Consider the following 22178-nt stretch of genomic DNA (forward strand, 5'->3'; position numbering starts at 1 on the left):
CCGGGACCCCGCTCCCCGGCCCCTCGGGCTGCCCGTGATGCAAGCGCATCCCGACGGGCAGCCATGGCAACCGGGCTGCGAGCCGCATCCGCAGCCCGCATCCGTATCCTGCGTCCACATCCTGCATCCCGCGGGTCCCCGGGTAGCCCCGGGGGCTCGGTGCTGCAGTGCCCCAGGCCCCGGGGAGGGGGCCGGGGTTGGGCTCCCACCGGCAGGAAGCCCAAAGTCCCTGTCCTGGGGCAGGGAGGGAGATGGGGGCACATGGGGGTCCCAGTGGGCAGGGGTCCCGTGACACCAAGCCTGCCCCTCGCTCCCTCCCCCAATTTGGGGGTGTCCTGGGTGTCACGCAGCACTGCCTGCCTGCAGGGCGGAAACTGAGGCACAGGAGGCTGGTGCAAAGCAAGGGCGGCTTCTCCCTGGCCTCCAGGCAGGCGCACGGGAGCTGCTCCCGGTTCTGCTCGTCCAGCGGGGGGGGGGCTGGGGCTGTCCCGGGTGCCTGCGTGAGCCGTGCAGGAGCTGTGCAGGAGCCACGCAGTGGCTGTGCAAAGGATGTGCAGCAGCCATGCAAAAACTCTGCAGCAGCCGTGCAGCAGCTGTACAAGAGCCATGCAAGAGCCGTGCAGCAGCTGTGCAGGAGCCGTGCAGGGTGCGCAGAGCTGTGCGGGAGCTGTGTGAGTGTTGTGCAGGAGCCGTGCAGGAGCTGTGCAGGAGCCACGGAGAGCTGTGCAGGAGACACGCATGGGCTGTGCAGGAGCCATGCAGGAGCTGCGCGGAGCCGTGCAGCAGGCGTGCAGCAGGCGTGCAGGAGCCATGCAGGAGCCGTGCAGGAGCCGTACAGAGCTGCTCAGAGCTGCGCAGAGCTCTGCAGGAGCCACGCAGAGCCGCACTGAGCCGTGCAGAGCCGTGTAGAGCCGTGCAGAGCCGTGCAGAGCCGTGCAGATCGGCGCAGACCGGTGCAGATCGCTGCAGCCCCGCACTGCTCCGCGCAGCACCCGCCTCGGCCCCCCCCCCCCCCCGTTCCCGCCGCGCCTGCACGTGCCGGGGGCGCGAGGGGGCGTGGCCTCACCCAGGGGGCGTGGCCTCGGAGGGCAGGGGGCGGGGCCTCGGGCGGCGGGAGGGGCGTGGCCGGCGGCGGAAGTGCGGGGGCGGGGCGGCGGCGGCCGTCGCCGCGGAGGAGGGAGCGGCGGCGGTGGCGGGGGGGTCCCGCTGCGGGCCGGGCCATGCGGCGGCCGTAGCGATGCAGCGCGCCGAGCTGCGGGACGGGGAGGCGGCGGCGGCGGCCGCGGCCTCGTACCGGGTGCTCAGCCGCCTGCTGGGCTATGGGGCCGCGCCGGAGGCGGGCGCGGCGGGCGGCGCCGTTACCGGCGGGGCGGGCGCGGGGCCGCCGGGCCCCGGCGGGGGGCGGCTGCCGCTGCCGCTGCCCCTCCCCGCCGCGGCGGTGGCGCTGCCGGGCGGCGGGGCGCCGCGGGGGCCCCGGCCGCCGCCGCAGCTGATGGTGTTCCGCAACGCGGCCGAGGGGCGGCCCGGCGAGGCGGAGGAGGGCGGCCCGGCGGCGGGCGGCGGCGGCGGCGGAGAGGGCCCGGCGGCGGGCGGCGCCGAGCTGCTGTGCCCGCGGCACCGCTGCGCCCTGGAGCCCAAGGCGGCGGCGGCGGCGGCGGCGGCGGGGCGCTGGGGGCCGCCGGGCGGGCTGGAGCTGCAGCTGGCCGCGCTGGGGCTGCGGCCGCCGGGGCTGGGCCCCAAGGGCCCCGGGGGCTGCCCGTGCCTCGGGCCGCCGCCGCCCGCCGGGCCCGCCGCCGAGGAGACGAGCGACGCGCTGCTGGTGCTCGAGGCGCTGGAGCCCGACGAGGCCGGCAGCGGCTCCGAGGAGGAACCGGGCAGCCCCGACGGGCAGGAGCCGCCGCGCGGAGCCGCCCGCGCCAACGGGAGGAGCGGGACCGGCCCCGGCCCCGGCCCCGCGCCGCCGCCGCCCGGGGCGGGCTGCAGGAAGGGCTCGCTGCGGGTCCGCCTCCGCCGCCTCTTCCGCACCAAGAGCTGCAGCGGAGGCTCGGCCGCGGGGGACGCCGCCGCCACCGGCAGCCGCCGCGCCGGGGACCTGCCCGCCTCGGCCGGGAGCCTGACCGACGTGTGCGGGGCCCGCGGCCGCGAGCAGGAGGCGGGCAGGTACGGGCCGGGACGGGACGGGCCGGGGGGGCAGCGGGCAGCGGCCTCCCGACGGTTTGCTGGCGGCCGGAGGGGACTTGGGCTCGGTGCTCACGGCCGGGCCGGGCTGCGGGACCGGGGAGGTCGGGGGGGGTCTCTTGGGGGGAGCGGGACAGAGGCGGGCCCGGGGGGGAGCGGGGCTCTTCGGGCTGGGGGAGCAGCACCGGGCCGGCTGGGCTCATGGTGGAGGCGGTGCCGGTGTGGGGGACCTCAGCCCCCGGGAAGTGCACCCCGAGAGCGGCCTCTGGGGATGCTGAGCCGCAGCCCGGGGGCTCCCGGTGCCAGCCCCCGTTCCCTGCTGGTTTCCTGAGCCTCACGAGCCCGGCACTCAGGCTTCAGCCTCGGTGCTGGTGGGCAGAGCCCGCTGTGCAGGATGAGGCCCGAGGAGGTGCTGGGGGCCTGATCCTGGCACCCCTGTGCGGGGCTGGCCGTGCCGTGGGGCTTTACGGCAGCTTCTCGCTTGGATTTTCTGCTCTGGCTCCAGCTGCGCGGCTCAGAGCCCGCAGCGTCCGTCCAGCGTGGGGTTTGAAAGCTGCCCTTTGCCGGTGGCTCCCGTTCCTCCGACAGGCTGGCACGGGCGCTGTCACGGGAGGGCACGTCACCGCGCGGCGGAGCCACCAGGCTCGTGGGCTCCGCCAGCAGCTGGCCCTGCGCGGGGCGCTGAGCCGCTGCCTGGCACCGCCAGGACCTTCTGCAGCAGCGCCTCCGTCCTGTGGCTGCTTTTAGCAGCTGGCCCCTATTTCTCGAGGCGCCGAGGGCGCGTGGCTCGGTCCTGCCGCGCGTGGGGACTGCGCGGGTTCTGGATCGCGTTGGTCTGAGTCGTTCACGCTGGTGTGTGAGCCCGGCCGTGGTGTGCTCCCGGTTCCAGCCTGGTGGCACAGGCCGAAGGGGAGCGTTTCTGCAGAGGCCGTGAGCTGCTCGATGCCAACGGGAGAGGGCGAGGTGCCCTGGTGCTGTGCCAGCCCCGGCCCTGCCGCAGAGCCTGCTGCCCGCAGCACCTCCAGCAGCTGGCGTGAAACTCCTCGCGGGAGGCAGGGAGAAAGGACCCTTCTGAGGGCTGCACGCCTGCTTCTGGCCGGCCTGGAAGCAGCGTTAAATAATTGAATGGACCTGGAGCACTTCGGGGTTGGCGTTCCTCCGGCGGGGCTCCTGGGGCAGCGTGCCTCTGGTGTGGGCTCGAGGCGTGCGCGGAGCCAGGCTGGGCCCCGAGCTCGGGTCTGTGCTCACCGGGTGCTTCGGCCGTGAAGCCGTTGTGGGGGCAGTGAGGCTGAAATTCTCCCCGTTGCAGCAGGGGAGGTGGCTCCCGAGGTGGGACAGCCCCGTCCGCACCGGCCCCTGGCCCGCAGCTGCTCGGAGCATCCGAGTGTGACCTCCTGCCTCGTGGGAGGGTGCCTTGGTTTTATACACGGCTTCGTTTCCCACGAACGCCTAAACGTGCCTCCACCAGCGGTGTGCCAGGTTGCCTGTAACGACATAGTATTTTGCTAACGCGCCTGTGGTTTTTTCAGTCCTTGTTCTTCTCGTCGACAAGAGCGAGGAGTCCTCAGGACTTCCCTGCGCTGGGCTCGGGCGGTGGAAGGCTGGCGGTTACGTCTCTCCTCAGAGCAGGAGAGAGCCGTGGCGCTGCCTGGGCTTTCCCTTTTGTCGGAGAGTTTCATGGTCACTGCTGGGGGAAGTGCTGACTTCTCACGCTCCAGCGTCGTGGAACTGCTGTGCTAATTAGGATTTTAACAAAGGTTAGTTCAAGGTGCCTGATGCAGCAGCTGTTGTGGTTCAGGGACTTCTCCGCTGCCTCCAGCTTGGGGAGCCCCCCTCCTGCTGAAGAGGTCCGGGTTACTTGAGCCACGCTGTCTGTTCTGCGGAGCACTGGTGGGACCTGGAGGTTGCGCTCGGCGTTGGCCGTCCCCCGCCTGTTAACAGGAACAAGGTCGGCAAGGAGCAGTCTGTGCTGCTGAGCGCCCGCTCCCCGCGTGCGGCTCTCCCCTGGGTGCTGCTGGCGAGCGTTGCCCTTGGCCTGCAGTGGGTTAGTCTGGCTGTGCCCGGGCGTCGCTGAGAACCAGCTTCCGGCGTGCGGAGCTGCATCCCGCAGTGCCAGGCCTCGAGGCAGCGCTGGGCAGCTCTGCCTCCTGCGTGCACATGCAATTCAGAGCAAAGCGGCCCTGCTGGCTGGAGTCAGTGGCCGGGCTCTGAGATGCGAGAGGCTTGGAAACTGAACGTGGAACATGAGGCTTCCCTCCCAGGGTGTAAGGATTTCAAGGCTGCAGCTGTGAAACTGCTCTTCTTGAAGCAATTTGTACCGCAGAGGTAAACGGAGGGTTGGGGGACAGTGCTGGGTTGCAGCAGTTCAGGGGTCAGGGCAGGCAGCCCTGAGCTGCAGGTGGTGGTGTATCCATGGTTGTATCGATGGCCTGACCTTGGTTTTATTAATGTCTCCATATAATACACCTCAAGTAGCACATAGCCGGCTGGTGGACAAGACCTGTGACATGCTAAAAGGCTGCCTGCGGTCACTGCTGCAGGACGGGTCCCGTCAGCGTGTCCCTGCTGCAGTCTGGGCCCGGCGGGTGACCCCGAAATCCCCGTCTGCTGCCGCTCAAGGCGCTCCCGGTCCCGTGTCTGTCTGTGGAGTGTTCAGTCCACGTGAATTGCTTCTTGCTCTCACCCTGCTGCAGATGTGAGCTTGCTGGAAATGAGAAATCGCAGAAATCTGTCGCTGGCTGTAAGATGTTGGCATAAAATGTGGCTGTTTTGGTAACAGCGGAGTGCCGGCAGTGCTCCTTCCCCTCTGTTTTAGGATGTGGGAGCAGAGCAGTTGCTGTATTATAGGGTTAGCTGCTGCTAGCCCGCAGTGTGACTTTGTGAGTGCGTGTGGCTGGTGACTGGTGAATTGTTCTCCTTTGAGGGCGAAAAAACTACCCCTCAAGTAGGTGCGAGAGCTTTGAAATGGAAACACTTCCAGGCATTTCAGTGGGATTTTGTATATCGAGATGTCGAATTTTTCTCAGCTCTTTTATTGGCAGTCCTGCAGCGTTACTTGTTTGTTCACAGCTGCGTGACACGGTGACGTTGCTGGAGCTCAGCCGCAGACGAGGAGCACTCGGGGTGCCCTGCGAAGGGCCAGGGCGCACCCGTCCGCGGTGCGCTCACGTGGCGCCGTGCTGCTCGGCCGTACGGGGCCGGAGCTCGCCCTCCTGCTCCCTGCAGGCTGGCTGAGTTGTGTCAGGTCAGCGCAATCCCTCCGAGCGCTGCGAGCCCTTGCTCAGAGCTGCTTTTCCCTGAAGCCGTGCCCGGCCTGCTCCGGAGGCCGTGACGGGAACGGGGCTGGGGCGTGGGGCCCGCTGGGACGACGTCGAAGGGGATGGGGATGGTCTCAGAGCTCCCCTGGGTCCCCGCTCCAACCGCGTGCAGTGGGACCGGTTCCTCCGGCCGGCTCAGTGAGGCCGTGCTGTGTAATTTGGGGTGACCTTGTCCGAGCCAGCACGGACGCGTCCCGGTGTACCGGGGGGCTGGGAGGACCCTGGGCAGGAATCCGCGGCACCGGAGCCTCCCTTGCCTTCAGCTTTGCTCTTTTCCTCGTCTGGAAGTGAGGTTCTGGCCCCAGGGTGCTTCCAGCCCCGGAGTGGTCCCTAAGCGGCGTTTTTGGGTTGAAATAGCGGAGGTCGGACAGCTCCTGTCTCGCTTTCCGTGCCGAGGCCCGGCAGCGGGCCGCGTTGCCCTGCTGGCCCCAGCCGTGGGCTCGTGCCCTGGGTCTGCCGTGCCCTGTGCCCCCCCCGGCGTTCCCTCTGCCCAGGTCTGTACAAAGCCCTTTGGCGCTGCAGCAGGGAGGGTGCTGGAGGGGCTGGTTCCCTGCGTGGGGAGAGCACAGGGGTGGCTCCAGCCTCGTTATAAAATCGCTGTTTTGGGAAGGAGGCTTTGGAGGAATTACAGGTGCTCTCGGATGCCCGTCGGAGGCGCCTTTTCAGCCGTTTCCATCCACCTTGATGCTCCAGGCTCAGCTTCCCTGCCCTTCGCCGCCTCCTGGAACGCTTCGGGGAGGCGGCATCCTCCAAACGCCGCGCGAGGGCATTCGGCGTGCTGGCTGTAGGCACAGCCCGTGGTTGCGCAGGGCCCCAACCTGTTTGTCTGAGGCGTTTGGCAATGCCCGGTCCGGAGAAATGGTGTGGTGCCTGTTGTGAAACAGCCGCTTGGCTCCGGTTACGATACTTGCTTGGGGTTTTTCTTTCCAAAGACTTTATTAATTACCTAGTTAGAGATTTGCTTAGTAGCAGGATGGAGACCTAGCTTTACTGGTTGACTGTCCTACTTAAGCCAACACGCTGCTCTAGGAGTCGCATAAACACGCGGCGTTGAGCTGTCTCGAACCTCTGTAAATCATGGTGAAGGCTCTCCCAGTTTGGGAGATCAAACGGTGTTTTCTTCTTCTGGGATGCACCGAGTCTCCCCATCCCTATTCATGATGTTTTTGTTTTTTTTTTTTTTATTTCCAACAGGAAACACAGACTGACAAGAACTCAAAGTGCCTTTTCCCCGGTTGTTTTCAGCCCCCTCTTCACAGGTAAGGATTTGAGTCGTGTACGGTTGGGTTTGCCATTTTGCTACGAGCGGAGCAGTGTGCGTGTAACGGCAGCCTGCCCCTTTCCTCCACTGCGACCCTGGGGGCAGCTCCTGTGTCCTGCGTGGCCTCAAACCCGAACCGAGAGGAGCTGTAGAGAACGGGGACGTTTCACGTCAGCACTTTGCAGTTTCTTCTGTTGAAACCCAGGTCTGAGCTGTGCTAGAGGCGAGGCTCCTTCCTCCACGGGGGCTTTTTGCGCTGGCGGTTCGGGAGCTCCCTGTGGGGCAGGGGCTGTGCCTGTGCTCCCCTCCGGTGGCCCGAGGGGGCTGAAACCGCTCGGTGGGGCAGCGCCTCCCCGCGCAGCGTCTGTTCTCTGCGTGCTTCCCCTCTCCCCGCTTCCTGCTGCTTTCTGACCTTCCTCTTTCTGCCGGGGGAAGCTGGCTGCTTTATAAATGGCACAAGGGGGAAGTCCTGCTCTGCCGGCGGCTGATACCGAGAGCCTTCTGTCACCGTCATGTGCCTGGTGTGGGTGTGGGCCGGCAGCGAGAGCCCCCCCAGCTGCGGGGCTCAGGACCTCTGCGGGCGAGTCCTGCCTTAAAGCTCGCGGAGAGGAGGGCTAAGGGCACAAGTGAGCATTAGTCGGGTGTGCAGAGCTGCACCGCGGTGTCGCAGAGCTCAGGAACAAAGCGAACGCGCGCTGAGAGGCTTGTTGCAGGGCTGAGGACTTGCAGGGTCTCGTGGCTCCGTGCGGCTCCTTCAGCCCTGCAGAGATGGAGACGTTCGGGGGCGATCGGGCCGTGCCGGTGCCCGGTGTCTTCTCCGTTCTCGTACTGCTTCGGCTGATGTCCCGATAGCGGGGCGGCATGCGGAGGATGCTCCCTGCGAGATGTGACTGGTTTTGCGTGTGTCACATGCATTTATTCAGCAAATCGAGGCTGGTTGAAGCAAAAGCTGCTCCTACACCGTCAGCTGTCACTAGGGGAAGCTGCGGGCAGAGATCTGTGGCTCTTGTGCCTCCCGGTGACAGGCGTTACGTGGCCGTGCGTGCTGAGTGTCTTGGCTTCAAATGAATATTTAACAGAGAGGAGAGCATGGAGTGGACAAGTTCCTGCTCCAAATCTGGGAGGTTGATTTAATTGCTAGCTTACCCTATTAAACGTTCTTAAAATGGCTCATGTCAATTTTTGCAAGTCGGTGGAGTGGTGGCAGTGTCCTCCAGGAGCTTTTCCTTTGCAGAGGGCCGTGCCAGCATCCCCAGCGTCAGCGTGCCTGCCCTTTAATCGCTTTGATTTGTTGGTGACTTCGGCCTGACCCAGCTGGGGTCTGTGTGGAGGATTTCTGGGGCTGGGGCTGCCAAAGTAGGACTCAGATGCCTGGCCCAGCTTGCTTGGGGTTCTTGGTGACTTGCTGCCAGGTCAGCGCGAGGGCCGAGCTGGGGCCAGCAGAGGTCCGTGCCTTCCGTGCCCCCTCCACAGGCGTGCTGGGCTGTCGGTGCACGTAGCTGCCATCGCTGCTGTGCTGGGAGGGGTCTGAAAGCTGGGCTCCTGCAGCCCGCCTTGGTCCCGTCGCTTTTTGTTTGTGCGAGGCGAAGGCACCCAGCCTACGTGGCTGCTTCATTTGTAGGGCGTGGAAATGAAAGGGTGGCTGCATGCATGCGTGTGCACCCACACCCATCGGTCCCCCAGGGAGAAGGTGCCGCGGATAATAACCCGGCCTAAATAACCCTCGTAACGCGGCTTATTAGTAGATAGGACTTCTACGGGCAGGAGGAAGCTGAGTCAGTACTGCCCTGTGCGGTAAATACCTGGAGGTACTGACCGAGAGGCCGGGGAAGTTTTTCCATCTGAAGCAGAATTGGGGACCTAACCCCAGGAGTCGAAGCCTGACACAGCCGAATCCTGTGGTCCCTGGGACCATGGCTCAGGTGTGTGTGGTGCTCTGGTGTTGGTTAGTGGTTTGTGACAGCTGGGTTAGACTTTTTTATTTTGGAAAGTTCCTTGGCTGTGCTGACACCGCTCAGTCCTCTCTTCAGGAGTTAGCTGGTTTCCTTTCACTTCTGTGTTGGTCTGATACTGATGGTTTAACCTTGATTTCATGGCTTCATTTTTCTCCCATGAATTTAGATTAATTTTAGGCTTTACTAGTTCGTTAGACATCTCAGTTTGCATCGTCACTTTCCCAAACCAGTGTCCTGGGTCTGGAGCCTTTAGGTGAATTCCAGCAATTTAATGTAGAGGCCTGTCCAGGTGGCACCTTCGTGGCCTGCCGGATAAAAGGTATTTCTGTTAGATTGGCTGCTTGTAGGCAAACTCCAACTGGAATTAATAGGCGCATTATCTCGTAGCTGTGTATCAGCAGGGTAGGGCTGCGAAACCATTTCCCATCAAGTGCCAGTGCTGGACGTCGGTGAGGAGCGCTGCGGGAGCTCCGTGCTTCCCCATCGCCTGCTGCTGGACCGGTGTCCGTCGCTCCCTTACTCCTCGTGGGCAGGGGTCCCAGCCCCTTCCCCTCTCCCCCTGCGTGCCCGGGAGGTGCAGCACTAACAGTCTCGCTCCGCCAACCTGCAGGTGAAACAGTGTCACTAGTGGACGTGGACATCTCCCAGCGAGGACTGACCTCCCCTCACCCTCCAACTCCGCCGCCTCCTCCACGAAGAAGCCTCAGCCTGCTAGGTACGGCGCCGTGCCTCTCGAGAGCCCGTCCGTGTGTCTGTCCAGGAGCACAGAAGCTGTCTGTCTGCCCGTGCTGAGCCCTAGCAGGGCCTCGCTGCCTGCTCCCCCTGCCCCAGCAGGATTTCTTGCTGTTGCTGGTGGTGTCGGTGTTTCTTGTAGATCGGGCAGGAGGGGAGGGTTGTGGCGGAGCCGTGCGAGGTGGGACGTGATGTGCTGATTTCGCGGTGTCTCCTCTGATACGGCTGCCCACAAAAACATCCCTCACTCCCTCCCATTGCCTGCCCAGGCCGGCTCCCTCCCCTGCTTCAGTCTGTGGCAGGGAGGCTTTGGGGAGGATGGCACCAGGAGCCCGGCGCGGCTTGCTCAGCACCCTCCTCTGGAGGAGGCTCCTCTCTGAGCTTAGCACGAGTCAGCCTCGGTGAGCAGCACCCGACGTGCGCATCCCGCGTGCCGGGGCAGCGTTGTGCCTGTGAAGTCGTCTGTAAATGCCTGTCTTGTGCTGCAGGCTGCGTGCATGGAGGGAGCTGGGCTGGAGAGCTAACTCCTTCGCGCCAGGTGTGTGCGCACAAACCTCTGAGCGTGCTGAGGACGGGTCGCTTTGGCACCGCAGCAGTGCCCTGCTCTCAGGAGCCGGCGGAGCACCGTGAGCTCTCCAAGAAGAGCTCCACCTCCTGCTCCAGGCAGCGCTCGGTGCTGGTTTGCTCAGCAGTGCAGGGCTCGCTCGCTTTCTGTTTTCTGAATGTCTCTTGCCTCTGTTCTCTCCTAGATGATATCAGTGGGACGCTGCCTACATCTGTCCTAGTGGGTCCGATGGGGTCTTCCCTGCAGTCTTTCCCTCTGCCTCCGCCTCCTCCACCCCATGCCCCAGGTCAGCTTAGCTTTAGCAGCAGCAAGGCTTTAGTTCTCCGGGGCTTTGGACTTTGCAGCTCTTCTTGGTTAACTTTAAGGCTGCACTGTAAGACTCTAACAGCAGCAGTGCTGCCTCCTCTGCCCACTTAGGGACGTGCAGTGCTACTGATGGTGTGCCATTGTGTCACGGCTCTGGTTTCCTGGCCTTGGTCCTTTGTCTCTTTTCCACGTGCTGTGGCTCTTTTGTTGCCCCCAGTTGTTTTCCCGAAGCTTGTAATTGCGCCAGCTTTATTCTCAGTGCAGCATCTCCCATTTTCTCTGCTTCTTCCTGGGTTCAGCAGAAGCACGGCCCCTGGCTGTGGACTGGGGTGTGCTCTGGGTGTCAGCAGTGTCAGACAGCAGCCGTAGGAGCAGGGCTCAGCTCAGGAGCCCGGGCTCTGCCCGCCTGCTGTGCAGTCCAGCTGAACAGCACGGGAGGATGTTCCTTATGCAACTCCCCTTTGGTTTTCAGTTTCCTGCCCTTCAGGACCCGCGGGGCTTTAATTGCCCCCTTGTTATGAACTAAGGTGTTGGGATGGGTTAATTCCTTCCAGCTGGTGCCACCTGGCACTTCCCTTGGCTTCCCTCCAAGCTGGCTTAAGGAAATAGCAGACGAGGGCTCCGAATGAGTCACCTTGGAGGAGCCAGGTGGTGACTCCTGCCGTGTCCTTCACGAGGACGCTGTCCTCCTGTCCATCAGTCCTGCTTCCTCATCTCCTCCTGCCCTGCCCTCTGGAGCCGGGCGTGCCGGGGGACGGGGCGGCTGGGTTTTGGGGCGAGCTCCCGACGGGTGACCGTGGCCCGGACCGTTTCTCCCTCTGCAGACGCCTTCCCGCGGATCGTGCCCCTCCGGCCGATGGAGACGGCGCCCAGCCAGCCCGCCCCGCACCTCCAGTGCCCGCTCTACCGGCCGGACTCGAGCAGCTTCGCAGCCAGCTTGCGGGAGCTGGAGAAGGTAACGTCCTCGTGGGGGGGTGCTGGCAGCACAGGACCTCGGGAGGGGAAGGCTGCAGGTCTAGGCCGTGGTTTTTGGGACTGACCAGGAACAAAAGTTTAAGGCGGGACCAGAAAACCACCTGCCTTTTTCCCAGTGAGGTCTTTGGTGAGTGCAGAACAGCATCGCTCATGCGTGGAAGAACTGCCATGGTTAGATCTGGTATTTCACTACTTCTGGGTGCTGGATGTGATGTCGCTCCTGGAAGAGAAAGCACCGAGTCGTAACCATCTATTTTCCTGCTGAATGTAACCAAAAACTTAAATTTTGGCATTAAAAGTGAATTAACAATAGCAAACTGCTGCCTTTAGTTGGTGACGCAGTCTTCCTTGTTCGTGGTCTGCTGACGTTCCGTGTCTCGCTTCCGCAGTGCGGGTGGTACTGGGGACCGATGAACTGGGAGGACGCGGAGATGAAGCTGAAAGGGAAGCCGGACGGGTCCTTCCTGGTCCGAGACAGTTCTGATCCCCGTTACATCCTGAGCCTCAGCTTTCGGTCGCAGGGCATCACCCATCACACCAGGATGGAGCACTACAGAGGTAAGAGCCACGGGGAGCTCTGGGGGTGCTGACGGCTGGGGCCCGTGGCTGTGGGCAGTCTGGTCTCAAGGTCCCAAATCTCTGCCCAGAGCACTGATGGGGCAGAAAAGAGGGAGCAGCAGCAATGTGTCCTCACTCTGTGTCCTGCATTTAACCTTGCTATCTATGCCTTGGGCACAAGTCTCCTTAAAGCAATGAAAAACCGGGGAATAGAAGAGTTCCCCGTGCCTCTCCTCAGGCCTTGCTTCGGAAAACTGAACTTGAAGAGAACGATGATGGGGAGATCTGAGATCCCGCATCACGACGGTGTGATATAGCGAGAGCCATCGTTCACGGCTGTCCGATTCCCCAAACTGAACTCTCCCCGTGAAATGAGAAGCGATCTGTTGACATCACTGCTCGTCACCTTGCTTTGTTCTGCTCGGGGGATGCTCAGCAGCGGTGCCAGCTGCCCTCTGTGCAAGGCGAAAGTTTTAGCTCCACTGTTGTGGGCGTTTGTTCTGAGAACTTTGCGGTGTTTGCACCCTTTCTTCCTGCCACGCTCGCTGTCGTGCATGGGGTCCGTCTCACCTCGCCCACATGCTTTTTCTGCTCGTCTTCAGATGTGGTTTTCCGTATCGAACCCCAGCGCAGGCAGCTGCCCTCAGGCCGAGCAAAAAAGCCTGAGAAGGCTCAGCACAGGAGGGAAGGGCATCATCAGGACTCCGGCACCTGCCCTGTACCCGGTGTGCAGGCTGTAATAACAGCTGCCTGCAGAGCATTGTCATTAGGTGTGCTGCCAGATAATGGCTTCTGAGGCTTCCCAGGCAGTCTGCTGGAGAAAACAGTGGTTTGTGACCTTTCAGGGCACAGCTCACCTGTTCCACCTTTTTGCCCTTACTCTGGGGATGTCGCTGTGTCTTCCCCCTCCGTTAGCATTGCTAGTGCTAATCAACCCAGCAGAGTTTCTGGTCTTGAGCCCCTCTGGTGGGAAGTGCACCAGCATTAATTGTAGCCTGTCGAGAGCCAGTTGTCCTGCCCATTGCATAAGGAGGACTGGCTTTCATCACCCTGTCCTTAGAGAACTTGTAAGCAGCATTTCCAGCTGGGGGAGATGTGAGGTCGGCTGCACAGAGGATGCTTGCTCATGACTGAGCTTTGGATCAAACCGCTGCTGCTGCTGGTCCGGTTTCTTGCTTTGGGGCTGGGGTCCTTGTTCTCAGAGCTCCCTTAGCCGGGTGTCCTTCCCTCCTTTCCCTCAAACTGCATTTCTTGCTGCACGTGGTGAAGGCTGGTGCTGCCACCATCCCCGGAGCAGCGTTTCCAGCCGTGGCACTGCATCAGGAACTTCATTCCTGGGTCCAGTGCTTCTGTCTGCATCAGTGGCTCTGTGCTTGCCCCTGGGCTGCCTGCCTTGTGCTGAATGTGCTGCAGCAGCGTGCAGAACTGCAGACCTGCGCACTCTGATAAACCGTGAAGATGACAAATGGTGGGGCTGAGGGAATGGTAGAGATAAACGCTTGACCTTCAGGTTTCAGGTACTCGAGAGGAAGAAGACATAATTTTTGTCTTTTTTTAGGAGAGCTGAGTAGGCAGCCTGCGGAGGCTGGTGTTTGTGCAATAACCCCCCCAGCGTCTGTCCTTTGCATCTACTTGCCACTCGTAAGGGCTCATTCAGATCAGAGATTGCTGGTGCCCGAATGTTTAGCAGGTGCTAACCTGGATCACTGGTTCTCACACTGGTCCCTGGTAGGGGTGAGAGGATGCCATTTCCCAGTAAATCCTACCAGACAGAGCTGTGGGGAGAGGAAGTGCATTGTAGGTTTGTGAGCAGTGTGTAAGCCCTCTGTTGCTGGTTGCTGGCCACCCCACAGAGGGCCGTGATTGCTGGACATCCTCCAGCACCGCCTCTTCTAGGTTTCCTGTGCCGCTGCTGGGGCAGCTGCTCATCCCAAAAGTCCCTGGGCTGGAACACAACTTTGGGTACCTCTGGTTCAGCTACACCTTCTCCTTGGCACGAGTGCTTTACGAGGGTGGGTGCAGGGACACAAGTCGCTCGCTGCCTCGCGGCTCCGGGTTCCAGGGTGCCCGCAGACGAGCGATGCAACGCGCCCGCTGCGGGGATCTGCCCCCTGCGGGCCTGGTGGGATCGCTCCTAGGATCCTGTTGGGCTCCTCCTGGTGAAGCTCTGTTCCGCCAAAGCACTGCCTGATCCCCTTGGTAGCTCCTCGGTCACGAGGGCGTTCTGGCTTGGGCGAGGTTTTGTGGGCAGAAGGGGACGGGGGGACCACGGGCAGCGCTCTGGCAAGCGGGGGAGCAGGCAGGGTGGCTCTCCGGTACAACAAGGGCAATGTCTGCAGCACCGAGAGCGTGAGAGCAGTCTGACTCGAGGCTTTAACCTACTTAGGGTTCTCTCAGCAGGTTGGGGCCCTGCCTCCCCTGGGCTGCCCTCTCCAGTCCCATGGTTTGCCGTTCGAGCAGTGCCTCCTGCGTCAGGTGGCGGTGCCAGCCGGGCTGCAGCTCTTGGCGGCTGTCACCTGGCCTTTAAAACATCGGTCCCACATCTCTCCCTGCCACCAGCGCCCCTGTAACGTGAAACCCTTCTGTTCTGTTGGAAGGGACCTTCAGCCTGTGGTGCCATCCCAAGTTCGAAGACCGCTGCCAGTCTGTGGTGGAGTTCATAAAGAGAGCGATCATGCACTCCAAAAACGGGAAGTTTCTTTACTTCCTCCGATCCAGGGTCCCAGGTGAGTGTCCTGCTGGGTCTGGGGGATGACTCTTGCTCTGTGATTAGCTGCTGGCGTGTTCTAGAGAGCCAGCTTAGTTCAGCTTTTGTCTACTCCCTCAATCAGCTGCTTGGCTATTACAAAAAAAAAAGCTGCTCCCTCTACCAGTTACTTGGCTACTGAAGCCCAGCTGCCTTCCCTCCCCCAGTCTCGGGGCTGCTTTGCTGAGAAACCTCTCCGTGCTTTGCAGCTTCCCAGTTCTCCCTTTGCTGAGACCCACCTGGGGCTGCCGAGAGGAGAGGCATTAAACCGAGCGTGTGGGAGCGCTTCCAAGTGGGGAGCTAAATGTGAGCCTCGAGTGATGGATGCTGTAGGTTCAGAGTCCCTGGGGGGACCGTGGTGCCAGGGCACATCCACAGGCAGGTGCTTGCAAGCACGAGGGAGTGTTGAGAAGCTTTGTTGGAGCACGTTTGACTGCATGATGCTGGAATTGCAGAGTGCTTGTTTTCCCATCCAGCAAAGTCTGGTCCTTCGGAACGGGCTCACATCTGCCTCCTGCGAGAGCCAGGCTGGCAACTGGGTCCGTGTCTTTATCAATTTTTTTCTGGTTTTGACTCAGCTGTCATTGCATGTCAGAAAGCTAGCTGAAAATCCAGCGTGAAAGAGAGGGAAGAGTCTGCCAGCTGAACAAATACGCCCTTTACTTGGGGGAGAGCAGCAGTGGGGAGCAGGAGTTGGAGGGAGGATGAGAGGTGGTGCTTGGAGCAAAGCACCAGAGCAGAAGGGAATGCGGCTGCAGTAAAGCAAGGCACGGCGGTGAAGCAGAGAGGGGCAGGATCGAGAAGATGGCCAAGGCCCTGGTGGGGGCAGGTGGGGAGGGGATGGGATGTTCCTGGCTCCAGGCTGGCTCTGGCTCACCCATGGGATCAGAGCAGAGCTGGAGTCGTAGCCCAGACCTGTTCAGTGTTGCCCCCTGCCGCAGAGATGGCCAATAACTGGGAAGCTGATTTATGACGTGGCCACGCTTTCGGGGAGGAGAAGGCTGCAAAGCTACTGCTGCCGTGCATCCTGCCTCCAAGAAATTCTTTCAACTTCAAAATACAAAAATACTTTACCTTCCCAATCCTAAGACCTGTTCCCCTTGAGAACAGAGCTTTGTGGACTTGCCAGCTCCACAAGCAAATGCCTTAGTAGAAAGGATTTGCTCTAGAAAATATCTTTCAAAGAGAAAAGGGGTCCCCCTGAGCGGCACTGTGCACCTGCCGGGGGTCCCCTCGCCGCCTGGTGCCAGCCCCCTGAGCTGCCGGCCAGCTCTGCGGCCGCTCCTGCGCCCCTCCGTCTGCGTGCAGCCGCGGTCCCAGGCGCTGCTCGGGGCTGCTGAGCCTCGATCCCTGAAAACCCAAGTCTCACGCTGATCCCTGATCTTTACTGGGAGAATATTTAGGATCTGCATCCCCCCGGCGTGCTCGTTAGTGCTGTGCTCCTGCTGAAGCGCTAACGGCCTCCCAGAGGAGGGGGATGTTTCCAGCGGGCGCCTGGCGCTGGGGCACGCGGCCAGCACAGCGTGCAGAGCTCGTGCTGCGTCCCTGTAGCTGCTGGCTGCGCTCCCGGAGGCTAATTCCTTTTTGGTAGAATAAGGAGGGGGGGGGGAACCCAGCCTTCAATTGATTCCTGTTCTTTGCTTTCTCAAAAGCTGGCTCACAGCTTCCTGAGCTGCCTGGAGCAGTTCTGAGCCCATCTTAGTGTGAAGAGCTTTCCCTTTTCTCCTTTCACTCCACTGCCCTCAGAGACAGGCCAGCAGGAGGGGGTTAGAGTGTAACTAGCTCTGAATCCTTCTGTAAAGACAGATAAAACCTTACGCGGTGAATGAGCCCAGCTCCCGTAGGTCCTTTCTGGTGCTCCTGCTGACCTCTTGGTTCTGTGGGCTTGATTGTTGCTCTTAACTTGGGGGGAGGAGGTTGTGGGGCGGGGGGCAGCCGGATGCAGCTCCTTTCCAGCCGTGCCGGGCTGCTCCCTGCGTGGGGAGCTGGCTCTGCCGAGGCTGCTCCCGCCTCTGCCTTTGTGCCCAGCCTCGTGACCCCAAGAATGAGCAACTCCTGCGCAGCTTGAGCTGTCCAAATCCCCGGCCTTTTAATGCCTCGATACAGCTACCCAAAGGGTTATGCAGAGCAAAGCGTACGTGCCGGTCACGCTGCCTGCCTTTCCCTTTGGCTTTCTTCTGCGTCCTTTCTAAAGCACTTTGCTTCTCGGTATAAGGGGGCTCTTCGCCACTGGTCCTGGGGGCGAGGCGGTTAGGAGCAGGCAGTGTCCTGCATCTGCTGTACCACTGGTGGCTGCAGGTGCCCTGTGGGGAGAGCTGGAGGGAGCTGTTGCAGCCTTGTGAGGGAGGCTGGAGATAGCTCGTGGTATCGCCCGTGTTTGCCTGGCCAGTGCTGAGCTGCCTGGGCACAGCCTCGCAGAGAGCTGCGGTTCCCAGGGACCAGCGCTTCCTTTGGGGACCGGTTGCGGTTCGTGTCTGACACCACACTCTTCTCCAATATTCTTTCTTCCAAAGGTCTCCCTCCAACACCTGTCCAGCTCCTGTATCCAGTCTCCAGGTTCAGCAATGTCAAATCCCTTCAGCACCTTTGCCGCTTTCGGATCCGGCAGCTGGTCCGGATCGACCACATCCCCGAGCTGCCGCTGCCCAAGTAAGTCCCGAGGGCTGGGCTGGGGAGAATTTGCTTTGGCTTCGTCTGCCGCTGGCCGTGGCAGGCAGAAGACCTCTGTGTGTCGGCAGCAAGGGCCGTGGGAGGGAGTGGTTGACTTCTTGCTTTTGGCCTTGGGTCAGCAGGATGAACGTCCTGCGGGGCACAGGGGTGCGGCTGGGTGAGGTGTTACGGCTGGTGCCGCTGCCAGGAGCGCGGGCTCCCGTTCCTTTGCGGAGGCTGGCGTGGCTGTGGCTCGGGGCTGAAGCTCCTGCCCGTGCCTTCCCCAGGCCCCTGATCTCCTACATCCGGAAGTTTTACTACTACGACCCCCAGGAGGAGGTGTACCTGTCGCTGAAGGAAGCTCAGCTCATCTCCAAACAGAAGCAGGAGACCGAATCCTCTACGTAGCGAGGCCGGCTCGCCCATCGTGTTGCTGTCACTGATGGTACGTGCGTGCTGCTGGTCCGTGCGCTGTCCCGTGGGGTCCAGCCTAAATCAGGCTGTTCCTCTGATTGCGAGGGAAAGACGAAATCCTCCCTAAGGATGCTGTTCGCTCCCACCAGCTTTTTTCCTTTACTTCCGGGGAGACGAGCAAGGCTTCTGCCGCTTGCTTGTGCTTGTTTCGTGCCTTCACAGGCCTGTGCTCGCTCTTGTGCCAAACCCCCAGTGCTCTGGGGCAGATTCGGCCACGTCGGGCGGGCTGTTTGATCCCTTTCCTCTCTCTCTCTCCCCCACTAGGAATTTGGTTGTTGCCATCCAGTAGCCCAAGTCAGGCGGTGGTGGGGACGAGGCACGTGAAGGTGAAGCCTGCTTCTGCAGCGTGACTTCTGCTCTCAAGCTCTTTTGTAGAGAGAAGAGGGTTCAAGACTCCTAAGAAGCACAGCAGAAGGGGACCAAGGGTCTCGGCTCCTGGCTGAGGGCGAGGGGGTCTCGGAGGCAGCTGAGCCCAGCTCGCGGACTCCTTGCAGAACAAAGAATGTCACGGCACTATGTACGAGTTTTTGAAAGTTTTATTTTTGATGTCTTCATTTTTTTTTTTTTGAGTTTATTTTCAGCATGAGAAATACTGTCTTATCATCGGCTGAATTTTATTATCCTCCCTTGGAAACTTCGAGGTGAGGAGAGAGAAGGGGACTCTCTGGGAAGATCGCCTGCTCCGGGCACTGGTGGGACTGCTCTGCGGAGGTGAGGCAGCCGGAGAGCTGCTGGGAGGCAGCCCGAGCCAGGATCTCACGCAGTTCCGCAGAGCAGCCTCTGGAGAGCATGGGGCACGGCTCCCCAGCTCCCTAGGATCTGGAGAAGAGGGCCGGGCCTCGTCCTGGGCAGCTGAGCTTTGCTACTGGACTTGCAGGATGGCCTTAAAGCTGGGCCCAAGGAAGGAAAAGCCTGCGAGCCGTTCGGATGTCCTGGAGCCTTCTGCCACACGGAGCGGTTGCTGCTGCACCGGGGAGCAGGGGCTGCCCCTCTGGGGAGGCGTCGTTCCCCTGAGCAAACACTGGAAGATTTCACTGGCAAAGCTGTCGCTGTGACTTTGGCAGCAGCCTGTGGACCAAAGGTACTTGAAGTGACCTCGGTCTGGCAGAGCCTTGGGACGTGCACTTTGAGCCCTTCTGCTGGCTGTCTCTAGAAGCTGTGAATGAAGTGGCTTTCTACTGAGGCGTGAAGGATCCCGATCGGTGACTCGGAGCAAGGAACAGCCGAGGGTTCTTCTGGAGCTCGCTGCTTCCTCTTCCTGGGATGTCCGTGGAACCGCAGCGGTTCAGGAACAGGACGCCAGGAGAGGCGGCAGCTCTTGCTGAGCTGCTGGGCTTAGCACTGGCTGCAGCACCCGTGTCCCTTTCAGTCCTGGTCTGCTGCTTCATCCGTCACGGCAACTGCAAAGAGTTTGCATTTCATGGTGAAGTTTAAAGTTTGCCCGAAGCGATGCTGAGAAGTCTCAAGCTTTCCTCTGGTATTGAAACAAGGCTGTGTTCTTGGGCGAAAGAAACACCCCATCCTGCAACCGTGCGGCCTGAAAATGCGATGCTGTGTGTGGCCTGGGTCTGCAGATGGGGTCAGTGCCCTGTGAGCCGGATGCAGTTGTTCGGGAGCTGCTGGGACTTTGTTCGTGCCCCGCAGAATGATCTATGTCCTTGAATTAGACACAGTCCTGTGGATCTTAAAGCAGCCTTGAAAAATCCTGATTGTCTGCCTATGCCAAGTGCTGCTGCAAAGGGTGCTAACTAATCCTGGTCTCCCTTTCTTAACCACCACCTCTGGCCTCGCTTTCAGTCTTGGGAAAAAAAGGTTTTTACAAGATTTGGCTTCCAGATGAAACCAATAATTAATCTTCAGAATCTGTAGAAATACCTCATCGGACGCTACCCGCTGCTGACTTTGCGTCGCATTGTCGGGTACCAGGACGGGGTGGCTGCCCCACACCGTGCCGGGTGGCATATCTCACTCAGCCCATGGTGAAATGTGAACTAATTTGGTCTACAGCTACCGCGTCCTCCCTGCGCAGGGGAGCTGCGTTTGTCCCTCTGCAGCCCTTGCCGTGTTCCCCCCCCCGCTGCAGACCCGCAGCTCCTTCCAAGCCATCAGCCTGCAGAAAGTGCAGCTGCTCCGACCAACGCACAGCACAACGGGGGGAAGCACCCGTGTCCTTGTGCACGGGAAACCTGAATATCAGAAACCTGAATATCAGCGCACCCGGCCCTGCTGCATCTCAGCTGCTCATGTGCTGAGGATTTGAATCTTCCAACTTATCCGTATGCTGGAACAGAAAATCTTCCCGACAGCCGTGGCTGGGCTGATGCCTCAAGTGTCCTACACCGTGCCAGCGAAGCAAGAGTGTGCCCGATGCAAATGTCTCTTGCAAAGCTTTCCCCCCAAAGGAGACCCCAGAGATGAGGACACGATGGCATGGGGCAGGCGATGGCCTCGTGGCTGTGACCTGCTGGCCAGCTGCCTGACCTGGGGGAGCTGTGAATGCCCCCTTGCTGCAGCTGGGCACAGGCTGGTGTCTCCCAGGCGTGGCGGTGGCAGCATCATTTTCATTCCATCCCTGGTCTGGTACGGGGGGGACTGGGGTATTGCTGGTGTAATAACGGCACCTGGATTTGGGAAGGGGAACGGCCGGACTGGGGGAGAAGCAGCACTGGGATGGGGCATGGGGCCGGCTGTGCCCTCGCTGGGCTTGCTGGGGACAAAAACGCACAAACCGCTCCGCAGCGGCGGCAGGGTGGGAGAGCCCCCGTGTGTCCATCAGGAGCTCCGTGACACCCGTGTCCCTAAAACGCCCTGGGTGGGGGGGGGCTGATGGTCCCACAGCACAGCGAGCTCAGGGCAGCTGCTGGGCGCTGCCCGAGTCCTGAAAAGCACGGACCGGGGCTGCCTCGGTGTGCTGGTGCGGTTGTCCTTGTGCCAGGGCGCTGTGTTGGCGTGGGCGTTCTCAGCTCAGCATCGATCTCCTTTCGCGGCCAGAGGGAGGGGAAGAGTTCGGCGTGGTTTGGGCAGCCTCGGAGTTCGGCGTGGTTTGGGCAGCCTCGAGCCCCAGTGCTGCTGGGGCGGGAGCAGAAGGGGGCTGAGCACCCCGAAACCTCGTCCTGTCCGGCCGGGCACGCGGCACCTCACATATCCGTCCGAATTTAAACCCCGGAGGTGTTTTTCTCATGGAAGTGTTTTCCGTGTGAGCACGTGCAGGGAGGCAGGGGAGCTGGGGGCAGTGCGAGGCCGTGCCCCCCCCAGGAGGCTCGGTGATGCTCCGGGGCAGTGCGAGGCCGGGAGCCCTTTGGGGGGGAGCCCTTTGGGGGCTCCCCGGCAGCAGGGCCCCCGAGGAGGCACCTTCCAGCCTTCGGCCTCGCTTCCGTGCAGTTAACGACTGACACGTGCGTGGCTTTACACCAAGAGGTCTGAGCCTGCCCCTCGGCGGCTGGGTGGGGGCCGGGTGCCCACCCCTTGGTTTTACTTGGGAAATCCCTGGTGGAAGCTGGGGGGGCAGCGCCCGGCGCTGGGTGGGGGCTCCCAGGTGGAAACGGAGCGGGGCGAGGAGCGAAGGGCAGCGGCTCCCAGCGCGGCGAGCAGGAGGCGCAGGGCCGGGGGGGCTCCCAGCCGGGAACCACCTCCAGTAGAAATGCAGCTTTGCTTAATTTTCCTTTTTTTTTTTGTGTGTGTGTGCGCTTAATTTATTAAAATAGTTGCTGTATAATTTATTTTCATAAACTATATTAAAAAGTTACTAAATGGTTAAAAAAAAAAAAAGAAGAACAGACTTGCAGGCCAATCTTTCAGAAGAAGAAATGTTTTTTGATATAACATGACAAATGCACTTTGGGTGTGTTTGGTTATTTTTGGGGGTGGGGGGGGAGCCTGGCTGTACCTGGGGGTCGTTCCAGAGGGGGTTTGTCTGTATATATTGTATTAATAGGCATGTTTGGCCTCTCGCGTGGAGCCGTTAGTGACCGCTGCAGGTCCCGTGGGGAAGCTGGTGTGAAGTTCCCAGTTTTTGTAAGCTGTCAGGCCGGGAGGGCTGACCTCTGTGTTTGTAACTCCTTTTTATCGTCGTTTGGACCGATGGGTTTTTGGGTTGGGGGGGGGGCGGGAAGGGAGAGAGCGGGGGTTTGAAATAAAACGATTTGGAAATTGTTCGGTGCTGCGTGGTGCCTCGAGCCCGACGGGGGGGTCCCGGGGGGGGCTGGGGCTGTCTGGGGGGGGGGGGACACCTGCAGGATGGGGGCCCCGTGCCCACCCCCCCCCGCCCGGTGCTGGGGCGCTTTGAACGCCCCCGTGCTGCCGATCAAAGGCTCGGAGCGACAGAACGGGGCTGGGGCGGGCGGGGGGGGGGTGGGGGGGGAGAGGAATCCCGGGGGGAGCCCGTGGGGACAACGGGCGGCGGGGGGGGGGGGCGGCCCGGGGGGGGCTGGGCTGGCAGCGGGGACCCCCCTGCCCCGCTCTG

General features: G+C 61.4%; 1 protein-coding gene across 3 annotated transcripts; it reads left to right on the forward strand.

Annotated features, from left to right (window-relative positions):
* The first annotated feature begins 1168 nt into the window (after positions 1 to 1168).
* On the forward strand, positions 1169 to 20697 carry SOCS7 (suppressor of cytokine signaling 7). 3 transcript variants are annotated; one of them, XM_080565048.1, is made up of 10 exons: positions 1169 to 2160; positions 6690 to 6754; positions 9322 to 9426; positions 10193 to 10294; positions 11139 to 11269; positions 11679 to 11847; positions 14445 to 14573; positions 17107 to 17242; positions 17530 to 17687; positions 17981 to 20697. In XM_080565048.1, exons 1-9 carry the CDS (start codon positions 1238 to 1240, stop codon positions 17648 to 17650), a joined length of 1881 nt encoding a protein of 626 aa, XP_080421174.1. In that variant the 5' UTR covers positions 1169 to 1237; the 3' UTR covers positions 17651 to 17687; positions 17981 to 20697. The 3 variants fall into 3 exon arrangements, with proteins under 3 accessions (XP_080421174.1, XP_080421176.1, XP_080421175.1); XM_080565049.1 differs by lacking the exon at positions 10193 to 10294 and having other exon boundaries at positions 1170 to 2160; XM_080565050.1 differs by lacking the exons at positions 9322 to 9426; positions 10193 to 10294.
* The last annotated feature ends 1481 nt before the right edge of the window (positions 20698 to 22178 follow it).

Source organism: Anser brachyrhynchus, assembly GCF_964034855.1.
Source record: "Anser brachyrhynchus genome assembly, chromosome: 22".
Lineage (NCBI taxonomy): Eukaryota > Metazoa > Chordata > Aves > Anseriformes > Anatidae > Anser > Anser brachyrhynchus.

Coding starts and splice junctions, on each gene's coding strand:
- SOCS7 (XM_080565048.1), top strand. CDS start 1,238: ATGCAGCGCGCCGAGCTGCGGGACGGGGAGGCGGCGGCGGCGGCCGCG. Junction 10,295..11,138: donor TCCTCCACCCCATGCCCCAG/GTCAGCTTAGCT, acceptor CTCCCTCTGCAG/ACGCCTTCCCGCGGATCGTG. Junction 11,270..11,678: donor GCTTGCGGGAGCTGGAGAAG/GTAACGTCCTCG, acceptor TCGCTTCCGCAG/TGCGGGTGGTACTGGGGACC.